The sequence below is a fragment of the Simochromis diagramma genome, unplaced genomic scaffold (genome assembly GCF_900408965.1).
Source record: "Simochromis diagramma unplaced genomic scaffold, fSimDia1.1 OVJJ01000753.1, whole genome shotgun sequence".
Taxonomy (NCBI): domain Eukaryota; kingdom Metazoa; phylum Chordata; class Actinopteri; order Cichliformes; family Cichlidae; genus Simochromis; species Simochromis diagramma.
In genome coordinates, this window is record NW_024387523.1 from 6,539,723 (window position 1) to 6,556,293 (window position 16,571).

The following is a 16,571-nucleotide window of genomic DNA, read 5'->3' on the forward strand; positions in this document are numbered from 1 at the left end:
CTTTATTGCCTAACTTTTTATTTTTTATTTTTTATTTACTTTGAGCTTTGATTTGTTTATTAGAAAAAGGAGGCTGATCCTGTATGTAGAAATGTGGCTCCCATTGGATTAAAGCGGTGCCAGTTATAGTTCATTCTCCGTGGTTGGATAGCTGATGGAGGGCTCGTTTTTTATCCCAGCGCTACCCGCTTAGTTTGAGTTGCAAAGCCCTTTTGAGCTTGGCCCCGGTTATCGCCTGGTTTGGTTGGCGTTAAGCTCAGCTCACTTCATTCCTTATAAGCGGTAAGCATACGTCTTAAACTTTCTATAAGCTTCAGGTTGTCCGATACGAGCACACCCGGCCTGGCCTGTCAAAACGAACATACTAGGCGAGTTTTCGTCCACATCTCGCGATGGTTGCGAAGCAGTGGCGTTGTTCGGGCGAGCCGACGACGAGACCGTATCTGTCTGGAAATTTGTCTCGTGGGTTAGACTCAAACATATTCCGCGCATTTAGACACTATTTGTATGTCCGATAGGCTAGTCGTTTCACGTTTTAACACCCGTCGGAGTTAGTTTCCTGATTCGCTCTGGTGAGTTTCGCTAACTGTGTGTTTGCCCGTGTACGGGGCGCGCGTGTACTTGATTTGCGAAAGGTGTCTTTCTGCACGGCGAGGCCTTCGTATGTAAGCTCGTTAGCCAGCTAGAAAGCTAACCATCATCATTGTTTTGTTTTTTTCCGCAAGGGCAAGATAACGTATTCGGGGATCCCGCTTGACTAAAAATGCTGTAAAATCTATCCAGCGTTGTCTGCTTGTAGAAGAGGGTGTTGTGGGGTCAAAAACATATGGACGTAAATACATAAAAAGAAAAGCATTCATTTCGCTGGCTTGCAAGCTGCATGTGAAGGGGGGCGGGACTGAGGCTGTACGTGTTTTCTTGAAGTGACCAGGTTGTTGTTGTGCAGTACATTATAACGTGTCGACGCCAATTATAGTTATTAAATTACATTTATAAGAACTACAGTTCCAGTGAGTCCTATTTTTTTTTTTTTTTTTTTAATTAAATAGAAACCATAAAGCTTGTAAATCAACTTGATTAACTGCACTTGAGTTGATGACATACATAAAGATTGAAATGTAGTTTAGGATCGTGGATCTTTCTTTTTATTGGTCTGATTTTAAGTAAAATAAACTGTTAAAAAGAACCATTAAAACATTAAAATTATGTAAAAGGTATTTCTTTGCTTTGCTGCTGAAGGAGAATGGCTGCTGCTGAGGTAAACGGTAGTTCTGCCCCGGCAAAGGAGGAGGAAGAGCCTATGGATGTGACCACAACACACACAGAGAACTACCAGACCCTCCTTGATGCTGGGCTGCCCCAGAAAGTAGCTGAAAGTCTAGATAATATCTTCCAGACAGGTGAGTGGCTGTTTGTTTATTTCCACTAAAAGAATAATGTATACCTGCTTTTCTGTAGCTGAGCCTGATGCTGAACGTCCATTGTACCCGTAGGCTTAGTGGCATACGTTGACCTGGATGAAAGGGCTATCGATGCACTGCGGGAGTTCAATGAGGAGGGAGCGCTTACTGTGCTGCAGCAGTTCAAAGAGAGCGACCTGTCCCACGTACAGGTATCCACATAGGAGAAAATGAATAGACCCATATCTTTTGCCCTTGACAGGAGTTTTAACTTGACACAAATTGTTGCAAATTAATTATCTCATTTGTTTTTGTTTTTTATTGCAGAATAAAAGTGCTTTCCTTTGTGGAGTTATGAAGACCTACAGGCAGAGAGAAAAACAAGGAAGTAAAGTACAAGAGTCCACCAAGGGCCCAGATGAGGCAAAAATAAAGGTAAACAAAGTCATTTGGCTAAGCTCTTTTGTGTAGCGGGTCAGATTGAATGTCATATAAACACACCTCTGCAGCCGCAGTTCAGTTAATGTTTGTTTTTTGTGTGTGTGTGTTTCAGGCCCTGTTGGAGCGCACAGGATACACCCTGGATGTCACTACAGGCCAGAGAAAATATGGGGGTCCTCCACCTGAGGATGTGTTCAAAGGCACTCATCCAGGCAGTGGAACTGAGGTAGAGAAGCGATTGTCTGTCATGATTTCCAAGGCTGGGTTTTATTATTTGAGTAAGATTGAGAAAATATAAGCTAAGTGTCATTCATAAAGACTAAAAGCGTAATGTTTTGCAAATCATTACGCTCTCTCACATTTCTTTCCCCTCTGTCCTCTCCTCAGGTTTTTGTTGGAAAAATCCCCAGGGATTTGTATGAAGATGAGCTGGTGCCGCTCTTTGAGTCTGCTGGTCCCATCTGGGACCTCAGGTTAATGATGGACCCTTTATCTGGTCAGAACAGAGGTTATGCCTTCATCACATACTGCAATAAGGATGATGCACAGAAGGCTGTGAAGCTTGTAAGTAATGTCGCGGGAAATATCAGTCCATATTTTAACAGCTTGAGGGGAAATGGACTTAAAGGCTTACTTATTAGAAAGTGAAATAACTTGTGCTTCACAGTATTTTCAGCTCATTTCACTCATTTGTTAACTTGTCTGGGGGTTTTTTGTTGTTGTTTTTTTTACAGTGTGATAACCATGAAATCCGCCCTGGCAAGTACTTGGGAGTTTGTATATCTGTTGCAAACAATCGCCTGTTTGTCGGATCGATTCCAAAGAACAAAACAAGAGAAAGTATATTGGAAGACTTTGGCAAAGTGACAGGTTTGTTTCTAACATGCAGGTTTTTGTTTCTTAGACTCATTTAAACAAATTATCAGTGCTTAAAAATGATTGATAAACACACACAACAATGGTTGTGAAAGTCAGATGTTATTGTTTACCTCACAGAGGGTCTCCAAGAGGTGATATTGTATCATCAGCCGGATGACAAGAAAAAGAACCGTGGTTTCTGTTTCCTCGAGTATGAGGACCACAAGTCCGCGGCACAGGCTCGCCGTCGCCTGATGAGCGGCAAGGTCAAAGTGTGGGGGAACCCGGTAACTGTGGAGTGGGCTGACCCTGTAGCTGAACCAGACCCAGAGGTCATGGCTAAGGTTAGCGATTTTAGTGTCTCATTGTTTAATACACATCAGGCATGCTCTGCATTCCAGTGCGACAAACATACTGTTTCGTCTGTTGTTACAGGTAAAGGTGCTCTTTGTGAGGAAGCTGGCAACAGCAGTGACTGAGGAGCTTCTTGAAAAGACCTTTTCCCAGTTTGGAAAGCTGGAACGAGTGAAGAAATTGAAAGACTACGCTTTTGTCCATTTTGAAGAGAGGGATGCTGCCGTAAAGGTGAGTTTCTCGTGCTTTGGCCAAACCTTTTTGCTTGTGTGACGATTCCGTGAGTTTCTTTTATGAGAAACTGATTGTTTTGTTTGATTAGGCAATGGAGGAGATGAATGGGAAGGAACTGGGAGGAGAAGAAATTGAGATTGTCTTGGCAAAGCCCCCAGACAAGAAGAGGAAAGAGCGCCAAGCAGCTCGGCAGACTACCAGAAATGCGGGGTGAGTCAGAGACATCTGACTGGTCAGCTGACGTCTTCTCATTTAAGGAATCAACTGCTTGAAGTGATATCTTCTTCTTTCCAGGTATGATGACTACTACTACTATCCACCTCCACGCATGCCTCCGCCGGGCCGAGGCAGGGGCCGTGGTGGCCGAGGGGGCTATGCCTATCCACCTGATTACTATGGCTATGATGACTACTACGATGACTACTATGGCTACGACTATCACGACTACCGTGGTGGCTATGAAGACCCTTACTACGGCTACGAAGACGTGTACACCATGAGGGGCCGTGGTACTCGTCCCAGCAGAGGAGGTCCACCTCCTCCCAGGGCTCGTGGAGCTCCACCGACACGAGGCCGGGGTGGCTACGCCCAAAGAGGGCCACCCCTCGGTGGTCCGAGGGGTGGCCGAGGAGGGCGAGGTGCCCCTTTCCAGCCTCAGAGGGGCCGTGGTCCTCGCGGGGCCAGGGGCAATCGCGGCGGCAACGTCGGCGGAAAGAGGAAGGCAGACGTGTTTAACCAGCCTGACTCCAAGCGCCGCCAGACCAACAACCAACAGAACTGGGGGTCCCAGCCCATCGCCCAGCAGCCCCTGCAGCAAGGGGCCGACTATTCTGGTAACTATGGTTACAGTAATGACACCATGGAGTTTTCACAGGATTCTTATGGGCAGCAGTGGAAGTAGATGCACCAAAAGGTATTTGGCAACAAAAAAAAAAGAAAAGAGGAAAAAAAAAAGAAAAACAACAATAAAAAAAAAAAAAAACAAACAGGAGATTGGCCACAATGTTTTTGATTGACTTTTTATTCTTCATCCTTCGTGGAAAAAAAAATCTGTATATATCTCAGAAAAAATAAAAATAAATGGACAGACCCCAGAATTGGCTCAAGATGATTGGCTGGAAAGCCTTTTGGCTGAAGAAATGAACGTAACCGTTGTGGTGAATCATTTCCTACTCCTACGGTTACATTGGGACACGTGTCTTTAAAAAAAGAAAAACACTCAAAAAACGCTTTTATTGTTACTTTTTGTTCCTGGTTCTTTTTAAAGCCAACAATGAACATTTACACACACAAAAAGAAAAAAAGTGGACATTTCCTTCTCAAAAAGTCTGAGACAACATTAAATAATGAATATTGCCTTGCAGGAAGTTTCTGTCCATGCCCCTTTCCTCCCTTCTCCTTCTTGTACTCCCTTTATTTGTGGTTTCTCATAGTTGCTTTAGGGACTTGCTTGTAAATAAATGCATATGGTAGAGCTTTCTTACGTCATTTTTTTTTTTTCTTTTTGTTTTTGCAACGGTGGAGAAAAGAATCCACAGGAAGGAAGAAAAATCAAAGTTTTGTAATGTTTAAAGTGTATGCCTAGCGTTTCTAGATATAGACAAATTGTGTTTTTTTTTTGTTTTTTAAACTGATACCATAACTTCCTATGTTTTCTTTAAACTTGCCCAGTAGAATTTGGTTTGGCTTACCTTAAGAGCCATAGCAGTTTGTTCTCTGATGTTCTTTGTATTTATAACTTTTACGTTTGTTCCGTTTCAATAAAACTCAGCTGAGCATCAGTCAATTGTCAGATACTCAAATTCCGTGTTGTCATTCAGTATTTGATTTGATTTTTAATCTCAATTCTCACATTTGGATGAATATCTTCTTTTCCAAGTCAAATTCTTTCTCTCTCAAAGGTTAATCACAAACGACTGAAATTGCGCAGTCAGACAACGGGACGAGAATTCGAAAGGTGTCTGGATGATACAAAAGCAGGATTTATTTTTTGTATTCCTTATTCTTCAGACTGCAGTAATATCCTGCACACTGAATTCATGTTGTGAATGTTGCAGCAACAATTAAAGGGACCGCACTGTAAATTGGACTCCTTGCAATTACCCAAGATTGTTCCTGTCTGTCAAACGGTGAACAACCAGCCTACCTTCACTTAATGCTGTCGTTTATGACGAGAAGATGGAAAGCAATTTACTCTTGTGAAAATAATGCAAATGCTTATTGAGCTTTTTATTGACCGGCATAACATTTGATAATTGGAGAGCAGTGGGTAGCTAACACAGGATTTTCACAGGTGTAAATTTCCAGCACCTCCCAGCTCCAGTGTTTTGTTTTTCCCCTCTTTTTTAGGGCTGACATCTTATGAAACTTAAGCTCTGTATCCACAAACTTTCAAGACAAGGACAGTTTTGGATAATAGTAAAAAAAAAAAAATTATTCACACGTCTGTGGTCCTGATACTGACCTCCTTACAACATTTAGAGCAACACATTTGACTTGGAATGGATTTTCTGCAGCTAATTTCCAAAATCTGCACATCATCTCATCGTCTTTTTCTCTCCTTTTGAAGACCCCAAGGATCTGACCATCCAAATTTCCTAAAATGCACCTCCAGCTATAGCAAGCGATCACCTGTCAGGATCTGTTTAGAAAACTTTTTGGTTTTGTTTTGTTTCTTTTAGCCATTGCGTTTTGGTGCCATGGTGTCATTGTATTTTGTTTCATGTGTCTGTCCTCTTATTCCAACCTGCCTAGGTGGAGAAGCATTGAGAGCGGCACCGCTAGAATGAGGAACTCACCTGAACGGTACTCAAGGGTGAGCTAGCCTTGCACAGAGTACTGTCTCCTCTTCTCTAGCTAATTGTAATCACTGGAGAAACACTAGCCCTAATTATACACTATGCTTTTATCATCTCTTTGCTAATATACTCTGCTGTGAATCAACGTTTTTTTCCTTGGGGTTTTTTTTTTTGGGGGGGGTGGGGTGATTTTTTTCTCTCTCTCCTCTTTTCCAGGCTATCAAGAAGAATCAAAAATTGATTGAAGAATCATTGAAAATAATAATTCAAACCGGCAGATTTCTGGGGTTTAGAGAACATGGGAATAATGGGTACTTCATTCACAATTATAATGCCAATTTTTCATCTAAAGGTCAATGGGAGTCGTGCACAAATTTAGACTGATTAAACAGCCAGAAGGGCAGCCAGCCAAGGAATTTGGTAAGCATTTGTAAACCTAAAACTATGCAAAACACCTGCTGCCTGTCTCAGCTTACTGCACCAAAATCGTCTGTTGTCTCCACGCGTTCTTTAATTTGGGCGGTGGGTGCGGAATGGACATTTTTCCCCTTCTGTGCCACTAGAGGTAGCAGCTCTGCACCAGCACTACCAGTGGTGCATTGTTTCCTTTGCCGATGCTGCACTTATTGGCTATTTTCAGAGCTGAATAGGTGTTAATTAGGGGGTCCATATTTACTAGAGAAGTTACTTTTCATATTTATTCAATCCGATTTTGAGCTGCTAACTTAAACATCTGTGAAACTGGCCTGTGTTTAAACAAAGGCTGCACCTCTAAACTGATGTCTTTACCCTTTACCGCCACAAGATGGCAGTAGAAGGGCTACATTATTTGTGTTTCACAGGTAAGCCGGGGATGTAGAGCTAGTTACTGACACACACACATTTTGATTAAAGTGCCTGCAAATGCTGGAGTTTCCATAACAGCCTCTCATGTCAGAACTGTGTCTTTATATGTTGCCTCTTGTCACCAGGCAGTAAAGGAGCTGCCCCCATCCATGTGAATGGGTTCACAGAAATGGAAAGGACTGATTGGTAAGATTGTTCATTATCAAGTAATACTCAGAAAGACTAAATATGATTTTATTTTTAGGTTAGTTCATGTTTTAAAACAATGTTGGATGTCCTAGTTCTAAACTTCCCAGAGCAAGTAAGTCTTATAAGGTTTTCAGAATAAAAATATATAAAGTTATGGATTTTGTGGATTTTATAAATGAGCATCATATGACTCTCTACAGTCATGTGCAGGGTTTGATGGTTAATGTTTAAAAATCGATCAACCAGGATTTTTTTTGCAAGCTTTTTGTGTATGTTTTCTAGGGACTGCTATCCCTGATGATAAACCACATACCACAAGATGAGGAAGGTGCAGAGGTCCAGAACCCAGGGGGGCACATCAGCCACGTTAGGCTCAACAGAAGTCAGAGGTCAGAAAGTTTTGCAATGTAGTAATCGTATAAATGATCTCCTTCTCAGCTGGAGCAATGTTATGCATCAGAGATGTGAAGATTTTATAGCGCTTGATTTTTAAATAAATAAAAACATGTCCTTTTTTTGTCTGTGGACAGAAATCGAAGAAAAAGATGGACACGTGACCCACAGCTCCACCAGAGGCCTTTGGCTCCGCCTAGTAGGCTGCCACTGCTCATTCATCCAGCTCAAAGATTTACTGCTGGAAGAGGGAACGATCTATGTATCAGACTGTTTGATACATGTTATTGCACAAATAAATTTGCAGCTTTGTGTGTGCATATTTTTTTTTCTTTTGTATAAACACAATATTATACCACTACAGCATTTCTGAGATCTCATTAGAAATCACTGAGTGCAGTAAACTATAGCTGACTGTCTCATAGCACATTTCCAGTCAAACCAGTGGAAATGGGCAATAGGAGAGTGGGCATATGTGGCTCACTGTAGACCTCAGCCAATCAAGCTGACTGTACTCAACTCACTGCCTCACATCACTCAATACAAATAAATACAGGAAGCACAAAGTTGACCTAAGCAAAGGAAATTTCATGCCTTAAACGTTTAAATAAATATTGCATAAGTCACACAGGATGTCTGCACCATGGCACTTATAAGTATATATTCTTAGACGTTCAGTCAAGTGTGATAGTGAATACACAGACGCAGATGTGAACGACAGTGGGGGCTGGTTTGGGGAAAAAAGGCTGAAGACGTGTTACAACAGAGTCCTGCACCAGCTTAAAGATTTTAGCAAAGCGTCGTGAAGGGGTGACCGCTGTTTGTAATCCTTCGTCGCTAAATGTTAAATGTTGGCTAAAAAAACGTCGAAGCGGAAGTAAAGTCTTCTAGTTCCTGTCATGTCAAAACATGCCAATGCAATGTTTTCAATTTGAAAAACTTTAAACCTTTCTAACCCAGCACATTCATTCACTTTCATATTTTTTCAATATTTAAAATTGTTATAAAACGTGTGCTTACGTTACGTAGGTTTATTTTTAATCTGTAGTCACGTGATGTCACTACGTCACATGTAAACCCGAGCGAAGATGGCGACCGCCGAGGGAGAGTCTTCTGTGCATAATGTGTCGGATGAATTATTTCAAAATTTTTACACTGAGGTAAAGCAGATTTAAAGTTAGATTATTCACTTTAAAGTATTGGTTGCTGTCTTTGCACCGACTGAAGGCAGTTATTGAGCGATTACCGCGTTTATCACCTACGAGGCCTGCTGACATCAGCTAACGAGAAGCTAACGTTAAACGAGATGTTTGTGAGCAGCTTCAGTCTTCTGTTAGTACGAAAAAAACACCGTTATTTGGGCTTATTTTATTCATTATTATCAGCAGCTAGTACTACAAGCCATGTTACCTAAACTATGGCTTGCTTAATAGGAGTTACTGCGTTGGCGGGCCTTTTATGAAGCTGCTGCTGGGTCAGTGTACATGTTGACCTGTATTTATTTAATGAGGATAGCTTCATGAAAAGATTAAGAGCATCCTTCTCGTTCTTCGTATTTCATTCTTCGGAGCTGGCTGACATAATTCAGAAGAAAATAAAAATGTATTCCGGAAGCCTTGTTTGCCAGGACCTTTGCATTGTGAAGTTTTTCACTGTTTTGTTTTGCTGCTATTCATTTTTAAAGGTGAAGCAGATTGAGAAGCGAGACTCTGTGTTAACTTCCAAGCAGCAGATTGACAGACTGCTCAGACCTGGCGCATCATACTTCAATCTCAACCCTTTTGAGGTAACCTAGTGCACTAATGGTGTCGTTTTTGTTTTGTTTTTAATTATTATTATCATTGTTAAATATGCTACCTATCAATGTATGTATGTAGCATTTTTAATAATTCATTCACACTTCACTTCTAATTAACAAAGGAACTGCAATAATGTATGTAGCTTTTAGGAACTTATGTAATTGATATTTATACTTGATGCTTCCTTATTATTTTCATATCTGTATCTTATTAGACCTAAATCAAAGAAGAGGGAACAATTTTAAAATGTACCCTTTTAAATGTTGTGCTGATCTTAGGAATCAAATCATGTTTTTTTTAAGTGACAGTCTTCCTTCATTCTGTGCAATAATTTTGACTCCTCATACTACTCACTCAGCCAATCTGAAAGGATCTGTGATTGACCAAAGTCACCTGTCAGGGACAAACTTTTCCAAAGCCTAATAACAGAACCCAAGAGTTATTATATTTTTCAAAGCTCTAACTGCTTATGATGTATCAATGCTATGAGATCCAACACTATTAACAATTGTCGATTTCAAATCTCTTTCAGGTTCTGCAAATTGATCCAGAGGCAACAGATGATGAACTGAAGAAAAGGTTTCGGGCGGTAAGGAAGTGTTATGGAGGAGAGGCTTTTCAGTGACCTCATTTTTACAGACATGGCGTGTTCTTTGCAATGCTGTTTTTGTTTTTAATTTTAAATCTCTTTTACTTGGCAGTTGTCCATTTTGGTCCATCCAGACAAAAATCAGGGCGATCCAGACAGAGCACAGAAAGCGTTCGAAGGTAACAATTCTCACGTACATCTCTTATGGCTTGTATTTTTGTACAGCTCCAAGTTAATTAAAATGGGTTTTATTGGCTATTTGGACACTCAATAAACTCTGGAGGGAAAAAAAACAAAACCCAAAAACCAGTTTCTGTCTCATTGTTGTTTTTGTACAAATTAAAATAAAAAGTATGAAAACAACAATTTGACTTTGTTAGAGCCTCTGTGATACAGTTATCTGCTAATCTTACATTAAAACCACTCTTTAATCGAGCCTTAATGTTATACTATGTCCAGCTGTGGACAAGGCATACAAACTCTTACTGGATCCAGAGCAGAAGAAGAGAGCCTTAGATGTGATTCATGCAGGAAAGGAATATGTGGAGCATATGGTGAGTATTTTCCACCATGAAAACAAAATATCTAATGCTCCCCCCCCCCTTCCATGTTACTAAGTTTCATTATCTGGACTTTTTTAATGCGATGTTTCTTTATATTTTAAAGGTAAAAGAGAAAAGGAAACAGTTGAAGAAAGAAGGGAAACCACTGGATGTGGAGGAAGATGATCCCGAAATGGTAAGTTCTACTGAGGTACTGAGACTTTTATTATAATTTTATTGTAATTTCAGAACCACAATGTTTTAAAGGGAAGGCATGTGAAGAATAGTTCTGTCTTTATCACAAATTACTGGACTAGCAAGATGTAAAAAAGAGGGATCGTGCTATCACTGCAAACCAATAGCAGAATTTTGCTCCAGGAAAGACATTGAAGTAAGTTGTCCCGAATTCAATAAATGTTGAGCAATGAAACAAACCAACAGAGGCCCAGAAGAGTGCAATCAAACAATGAGTTTATTAAAACACACACACTTCTTCCTCAGGAGTATGCAGCATCACATCATCACACACAGCATCACACATAGATTGTGAAGACATATCTATTGTGTAAAACCTTCTTTAATAGACTGAGCATCAACTCTGAATGAGCACAAACATGCAATGTGTATAAAATAATTATAGCTGCACCTCTAATAAAAAGGTTAATATGGTGGCAATAACTTTAATAAACATCTTTAATGCAATATCAATGCTGTAGGATATATTATTAATGCAATGTTAATAATGCAGGTTATATTGTAGCAGTAAAATAATTTCTGTACCTCCACAAAGTGTAACTTAATAGGGGGGAGAGGCTTTTAAAAAACAATATTTTGGGGCAAACTCTGTAAACCTTTATTTTTTAAAACTGATTTGACTGATGCGTGTAGTATTTATGTGGCAGACACCATTGAAATTAAAGTACTTTGAATAAATGCCCAGCAGTGTTACCAAAAGGCAGTGAAGGTGAATGAGTTTAAATACCTGTGATCATCTATCTAAAGTAACAGAGTGGTGAAGAGCAGAGTAGAGGGGGTTATTTGTGACAGAAGGATAGCAACAAGAATGAAAAGGAAGGCTTTCAAGATGGTAGCGAGATCTCCTATGATGTATGAAAAAGCACTGACAAAAAGACGTCCAGAGGACCAGAATAGACAGGATTAGAAACAAGTAGATCAGAGGGACGGCTCGGGTTGAGCAGTTTGGAGACAAAATTAGAGAGGCAAGGCTCAGTTGGTTTGGACATGTGCAGAGGAGGGGTAGTAAATATACTGGATTGAAGATAGAGTTGCCAGACAAGAGGAAAGAGGGATGAGCACAGAAAAGATTTGTGGAAGTAGTGAAGGCTTTATGTGACAGAGGATAATAGGAATAGAGGTAAATGATCCACTGTGGTGATTGCTAAAGGGAACAGCTGAATTCACAGTTAGGTTCAGAATTGCCAGTTAACCTAACTTAACATGCAAACATGTGTCAGCCCTGGTTTAGTACTTGGGACCTTCTTGCTATGAGGAAACAGAGCTAACTACTGTACTTCATATCATACATGTGTTTTTTATTTTTCTTTCTCTCCAGTTCAAGCAAGCAGTGTACAAACAGACCATGAAGCTGTTTGCAGAGCTGGAAATCAAGAGGAAGGAGAGGGAAGCAAAGGAAATGCATGAAAGGTAATTGGTGGGATTTTTAAGAACTTGGTTGCTGCTCTGTATGACTAAAACATTCACCCGTCTTTACCACTTGGTAGTTTGTTTTAGAAACAGAGAATGTTTTCATTCATAACATCCTGGATTTCTCTCAATTTACCAGGAAAAGGGCGAGAGAAGAAGAAATCGAGGCAGCAGAGAACGCTAAGCGACAGCGAGAGTGGCAGAAAAACTTTGAGGTGCGTTCTTGTATGCCAGTTGTTACGCATCTGTAAATAGAAACATGATGACTGTGCCATTTGGATTTCTTAATTGAAAAATAATATTTTTATTTTCTTCAGGAAACAAGAGATGGACGTGTGGACAGCTGGAGGAACTTCCAGGCCAAAGGAAAAAGCAAAGAGAAGAAGAACAGGTCCTTCCTAAAGCCCCCTAAAGTCAAAATGGAACAGAGGGAATGATATAAAACTGGACTTCACTCAATTAAAATCCACTGTTTAAATGAAAGAAACACTTCTGTGTATCCTCTCCTTGTTGTCTGCGGTCATCTGTGTAATCATCATCACAGCCATCAGCATTGTGTCGTAGGACAACATCCCGACCCCGACAGCTGTAGTTTTGTACTTGGCTTTTCTAATGTACATATTTATGATGTGGAGCTGGAGATCATACCTGCCCCGGTTAATAAAGAAATGATGCATCTTCCATTCGTGTGACAGAGGGTGGAAGCATGGTTTGCTGTCATTTGCTTTCTTGTTCTCCTTGTTTTGTTTTTTTTAAATAAATCTTTGTCTTAACAAGCCTACTTCACTGTGGTCTCCAAAACTGTTAAAACTTGCAGAAAAAAGTGAAATAACTAGATTATGGGATACAGATATCTATAAGCTATGTGGCATCTATGCTTCTTATTATCTGGCTGTCATTGATTCCTTTTATAAGTAGAATATCAACTGGATACAAATTTACAAATGTGTTGTTGGAACAGGCATTCTTGTTGAGAACCTACATCTCTGTGCATGTCTTCTGTGTATTCATAATATAAATTTAAGCAGCTCACCATTTTACTCCCAAGTTATGTTTTGGAGAAAATAAATTTTAAAAAACTGCTTAGTTTCTGTTTTGGCTTTTTTTAAGGACAAAATGAAAAAAAAAAAGACTGAAAATGAACAGTGGGAAAATAAAATAAAAGTTTAATAATTCAGTTTTCTTTGCAGTTGTGCTCAGCAAACACCATGAAACAATGGTGATAGCTACAGTCTAGAATTTGTAAAACAAACATCAAAATAAGAAGCAGCATTGTCTGCCAAAGGAAAAAGAATACTTCAGAAAATACAGAGTAATATAAATATGTTTCCCGTCCTCTTGGGTTACATGGTGAGAGCCAGTCTCATTTTCTCCATCCAGTCTCATTTGCAGAAAAATTTGCAAAAGCATGTGGCTCATTGGAAAAAATCTAAACGTCTTTACGCGTCCCATCTCACATGACTTTGCACTGATCTCCTGCACCTGCACCAGGCGCCGTCACAGCAGGGGATGCATTAGTAGCCCCCATCAATCCATCCAGACTGAGGCCCTGAAAGGCTCCAAAGAAGGAGTCGTCCTTGGCCGGGGTCGGTTTCCTCCTGGAAGCGTTGTTCTGCTGCAGGCACAGGTGTTCAGGTTAGATAATGACACGCTGATAAGTCAGTTGCATTTGAATGTAGCTGCTCACTTACCCGTGGGAGGCAGTGATGGCTCCTGAACTGAGTTTTCCTGACAGCCCTTTCAGCGTTCTTCTTGGCCAGCATGGCTTGCTGACGTTTCCTTTGGCAAACAGCAAAGAGCAACATTTAGCATGGCACATGGGCGAGGAGCTTATTCATGTGAGAAAGAGTCTTATCCTCACTAAGCCAGGTCTGTCTGGCCAAGAGTCTTAGCTTGATGACAAGATAGTAACTGAAAATCATTGTTTTCTTAAAATACAACAGCAACTCTAACTCTTGTTTATTGTATTGCAAAGAAAGCTAAAAGTGATCGTGAAAAACTCCACACACCCTGGCAAAACCACATTAAAAACTGAAATTCAATCAATCACATGAATGCTTCTGTTTAATTTATTTATTTATTTTTACCTTTCCCTCTTCAGTTCATCCTGGTAAGCTCTGAGCCAGGAGTCTGGCACTTTTTGGCTGTTGCAGGGAACGCTTCTCCTCCTGCTGAAGCTCCTCCTGCGGGTGAAGCTGCTTCTGCGGACAGACTGGCTCCTCCCGGCGCCCCTCTTGGCGGTGCTTTTCCCCGACACGCAGCTGGTGAACTGCTTCAGGGGAGCGCCCAGTGACATTAAGGAATCCATTTGCGGCGTTTGTAGATGTCGCTTGATTTATCAGGTAGACTTTTCCGAGTATTTAAGGCAATATCAGCATGAAGGTGCGACTCTTTGTTTGGGATAAATATTCAGCAGAAGTGAGGCTTTTATTGGAGACTGTAATCTGCAAATAAAAAGTACAAGCAGAGAAAACTTTAATACCTCTATATTGAAATTTAAAAAAAAGAAAAATACTATCCATCCTTTATTTGGAAAAGTCTTTGTCTGTGTCCATCAAAAAGAGACACCCTAAAGTCACAATTTTACAAAACATGTTGCACATGGTTTAAAGAAACAATGACTGACCTTTGTGTGTTCTCCTGTAGACACAATGGGCTGATGGTATCATTTGTCAAAGCTGTAAAGCAAAGGATCCATTTAATGCTCTGCTGCCAGCACTTCAGCTTGTGTACCTGTAGACACCTCCGCTCCGCAGCGCTCTGCTCTTATGTGGATTTGACTGATGACCTTGCAGGTCTCCAAATTGGATTAACTGAGGACGCAACATTTGCTTATCTCATTAACAGCAGAGTAGCTGCAAACAAATCTGCACATGCAAACAGATGCTTAAAAAATTTACATCCAGGGGACTGACGACGACTAAGCTACACTTAGTTGAAAATTTTCATTGTCAATTTTAGCAGCTGATGAAATTATTTGGCAACAGGGTCAGAGGAAGCCTGACAGATGGGAGCTGATCAAGTGGAAGGCGGAGGATGACGCTTTTATGACGCACAGAGGACGACTTCTACCCAAAGACGAGACAGTTTCATTGACTGGAAGGATCAATTTCATTCACAGATTCGCTTCATTCACAGTGAACTCAGACAAATTCAGGCCTAGAGAGAAACAGCATTCACAGTGTCTGAAATCCCAAACCATGCACTATATACTCAATATTTTTACTACCGTTCATGTCACTTACAGAGCAACACGTGTTAATTGTTATCAAACAACCTGTGCGAGACCAAGCAATCATTAACAAATTGGCACCTTATTTTTAAACACTATAAAGATTTACCATAAAGATTGAGCTGCCAGCTGTGCCTCTTAAATCCTGTTACTGCTGCACTGCTTTTATAGATTTATACGCCAGTGTAGTATCCAGTGCCACATACTCTAATATTTACCTGGAAATAGTATGGATTTAAAGTACTGCTACACACTGCAATTATATACACATATTAAGGGTAAGACTCTCATTATTGAAGCATACTAAATACTATATTAGTGTGGAATTTCAGACAGTCTCAGCCTGCCCACACCACTATGAATCACCTGTGTTTGATGCTACAAGAGTGCATTTCTACCATACAGATTATTTCCAGTCTGCATATGAAGGTTTTTACATTTAACACAAAGAACTGGACATTCCTCAGGTTGTTAGAAAACGTGAGAAAATGACCAGTAAAATGACCAATAATTTCACTTCATTACTTAAATCACGCTGCTGTTATTGTGTATATATTTATTTATATTTCTTCATACATTCTTATATAGTTCTATATTGTGTATTTTGTTGTACAGTTATTTTATTTTCAACTTTAATTTATATATTTTATCTTATTCTCCCAGTTAAATTTACCCTTCATTCTAATTTGTGTTGTACAGTTATTTCATTTTTAACCTTAATTTATATTTTATTCCTTCCTAGTTAAATTTACCCTTTTTAATTTTTCATATTTATTTCCTATCTTATTCATAGCCTTTTCCTTTTTCGTTTTCTTTAGGTCACGAGCAGTTGTCCAAGCATTTCACTACATATCGTACTGTGTATGACTGTGTACGTGACAAATAAAATTTGAATTTGAATTTGAATTTGAGAAAACCTACATCCCACATCTTTGTATGTCAGTCAAGCACAGTTTCAATTAAACAGATTCAGTTTTATCATTTTCTCTTAAGGTTAATGCATAGCAGGGTTTCTATTTGGTCTGCTGTTGTTTGAGAAAGAATGGGGACAGCGAGGTTAATAAAAGTACTAATAAAAGTACTGACAGGTGGGGAAGTCTACATGACGATCCATCTATACACCTGTTGCAACAGATCTTGTGCTCAGCTCTCTTCTGCTCCTCAGGAGGTGACAGCTGAGCGTAGACTTAAAAGGGTAATGACAGAGAGATTAGTTAACAGGATAGGACTG

General features: G+C 40.0%; 3 protein-coding genes across 10 annotated transcripts; 2 read left to right on the top strand and 1 right to left on the bottom strand.

Annotated features, from left to right (window-relative positions):
- Window positions 1-90: 90 nt before the first annotated feature.
- Window positions 91-7,833, top strand: LOC120727108 (heterogeneous nuclear ribonucleoprotein R). Of its 8 annotated transcripts, XM_040021259.1 has the most exons (16): window positions 437-572; window positions 1,240-1,400; window positions 1,494-1,612; window positions 1,728-1,835; window positions 1,954-2,067; window positions 2,229-2,405; window positions 2,576-2,711; window positions 2,838-3,043; window positions 3,135-3,284; window positions 3,376-3,497; window positions 3,582-4,120; window positions 6,042-6,102; window positions 6,438-6,505; window positions 7,057-7,117; window positions 7,403-7,509; window positions 7,651-7,833. In XM_040021259.1, the coding sequence occupies exons 2-12, from the start codon at window positions 1,244-1,246 to the stop codon at window positions 6,074-6,076; spliced, it is 1,863 nt and encodes a 620-aa protein (XP_039877193.1). In that variant the 5' UTR covers window positions 437-572; window positions 1,240-1,243; the 3' UTR covers window positions 6,077-6,102; window positions 6,438-6,505; window positions 7,057-7,117; window positions 7,403-7,509; window positions 7,651-7,833. The 8 variants fall into 8 exon arrangements, with proteins under 8 accessions (XP_039877189.1, XP_039877186.1, XP_039877193.1 ...); XM_040021258.1 differs by having other exon boundaries at window positions 6,042-6,505; XM_040021257.1 differs by having other exon boundaries at window positions 6,438-7,117.
- A 721-nt stretch (window positions 7,834-8,554) lies between these two features.
- Window positions 8,555-13,190, top strand: dnajc8 (DnaJ (Hsp40) homolog, subfamily C, member 8). Its single transcript, XM_040021274.1, has 9 exons — window positions 8,555-8,673; window positions 9,198-9,299; window positions 9,845-9,901; window positions 10,014-10,080; window positions 10,361-10,455; window positions 10,568-10,639; window positions 12,017-12,108; window positions 12,248-12,323; window positions 12,426-13,190. Exons 1-9 carry the CDS (start codon window positions 8,602-8,604, stop codon window positions 12,543-12,545), a joined length of 753 nt encoding a protein of 250 aa, XP_039877208.1. The 5' UTR covers window positions 8,555-8,601; the 3' UTR covers window positions 12,546-13,190.
- On the bottom strand, window positions 12,838-15,836 carry si:ch211-81a5.8 (uncharacterized protein LOC560648 homolog). Its single transcript, XM_040021275.1, has 4 exons — window positions 14,735-15,836; window positions 14,196-14,552; window positions 13,800-13,887; window positions 12,838-13,723 (listed from the first exon to the last, which is right to left on the bottom strand). The coding sequence occupies exons 2-4, from the start codon at window positions 14,414-14,416 to the stop codon at window positions 13,562-13,564; spliced, it is 471 nt and encodes a 156-aa protein (XP_039877209.1). The 5' UTR covers window positions 14,417-14,552; window positions 14,735-15,836; the 3' UTR covers window positions 12,838-13,561.
- Between the last annotated feature and the right edge of the window lie 735 nt (window positions 15,837-16,571).

Excerpts from the sequence above, each read along its gene's own strand:
- LOC120727108 (XM_040021255.1), top strand. The coding sequence starts at position 1,244 with ATGGCTGCTGCTGAGGTAAACGGTAGTTCTGCCCCGGCAAAGGAGGAG. Across the intron at positions 2,068-2,228 it reads ATCCAGGCAGTGGAACTGAG|GTTTTTGTTGGAAAAATCCC; the intron begins GTAGAGAAGCGA and ends TCCTCTCCTCAG. Across the intron at positions 3,498-3,581 it reads CAGACTACCAGAAATGCGGG|GTATGATGACTACTACTACT; the intron begins GTGAGTCAGAGA and ends TCTTCTTTCCAG.
- si:ch211-81a5.8 (XM_040021275.1), bottom strand. The coding sequence starts at position 14,416 with ATGGATTCCTTAATGTCACTGGGCGCTCCCCTGAAGCAGTTCACCAGC. Across the intron at positions 13,888-14,195 it reads GATGAACTGAAGAGGGAAAG|GAAACGTCAGCAAGCCATGC; the intron begins GTAAAAATAAAT and ends TGTTTGCCAAAG. Across the intron at positions 13,724-13,799 it reads GCCATCACTGCCTCCCACGG|CAGAACAACGCTTCCAGGAG; the intron begins GTAAGTGAGCAG and ends CTGTGCCTGCAG.
- dnajc8 (XM_040021274.1), top strand. The coding sequence starts at position 8,602 with ATGGCGACCGCCGAGGGAGAGTCTTCTGTGCATAATGTGTCGGATGAA. Across the intron at positions 10,456-10,567 it reads AGGAATATGTGGAGCATATG|GTAAAAGAGAAAAGGAAACA; the intron begins GTGAGTATTTTC and ends TATATTTTAAAG. Across the intron at positions 12,109-12,247 it reads GCAAAGGAAATGCATGAAAG|GAAAAGGGCGAGAGAAGAAG; the intron begins GTAATTGGTGGG and ends TCAATTTACCAG.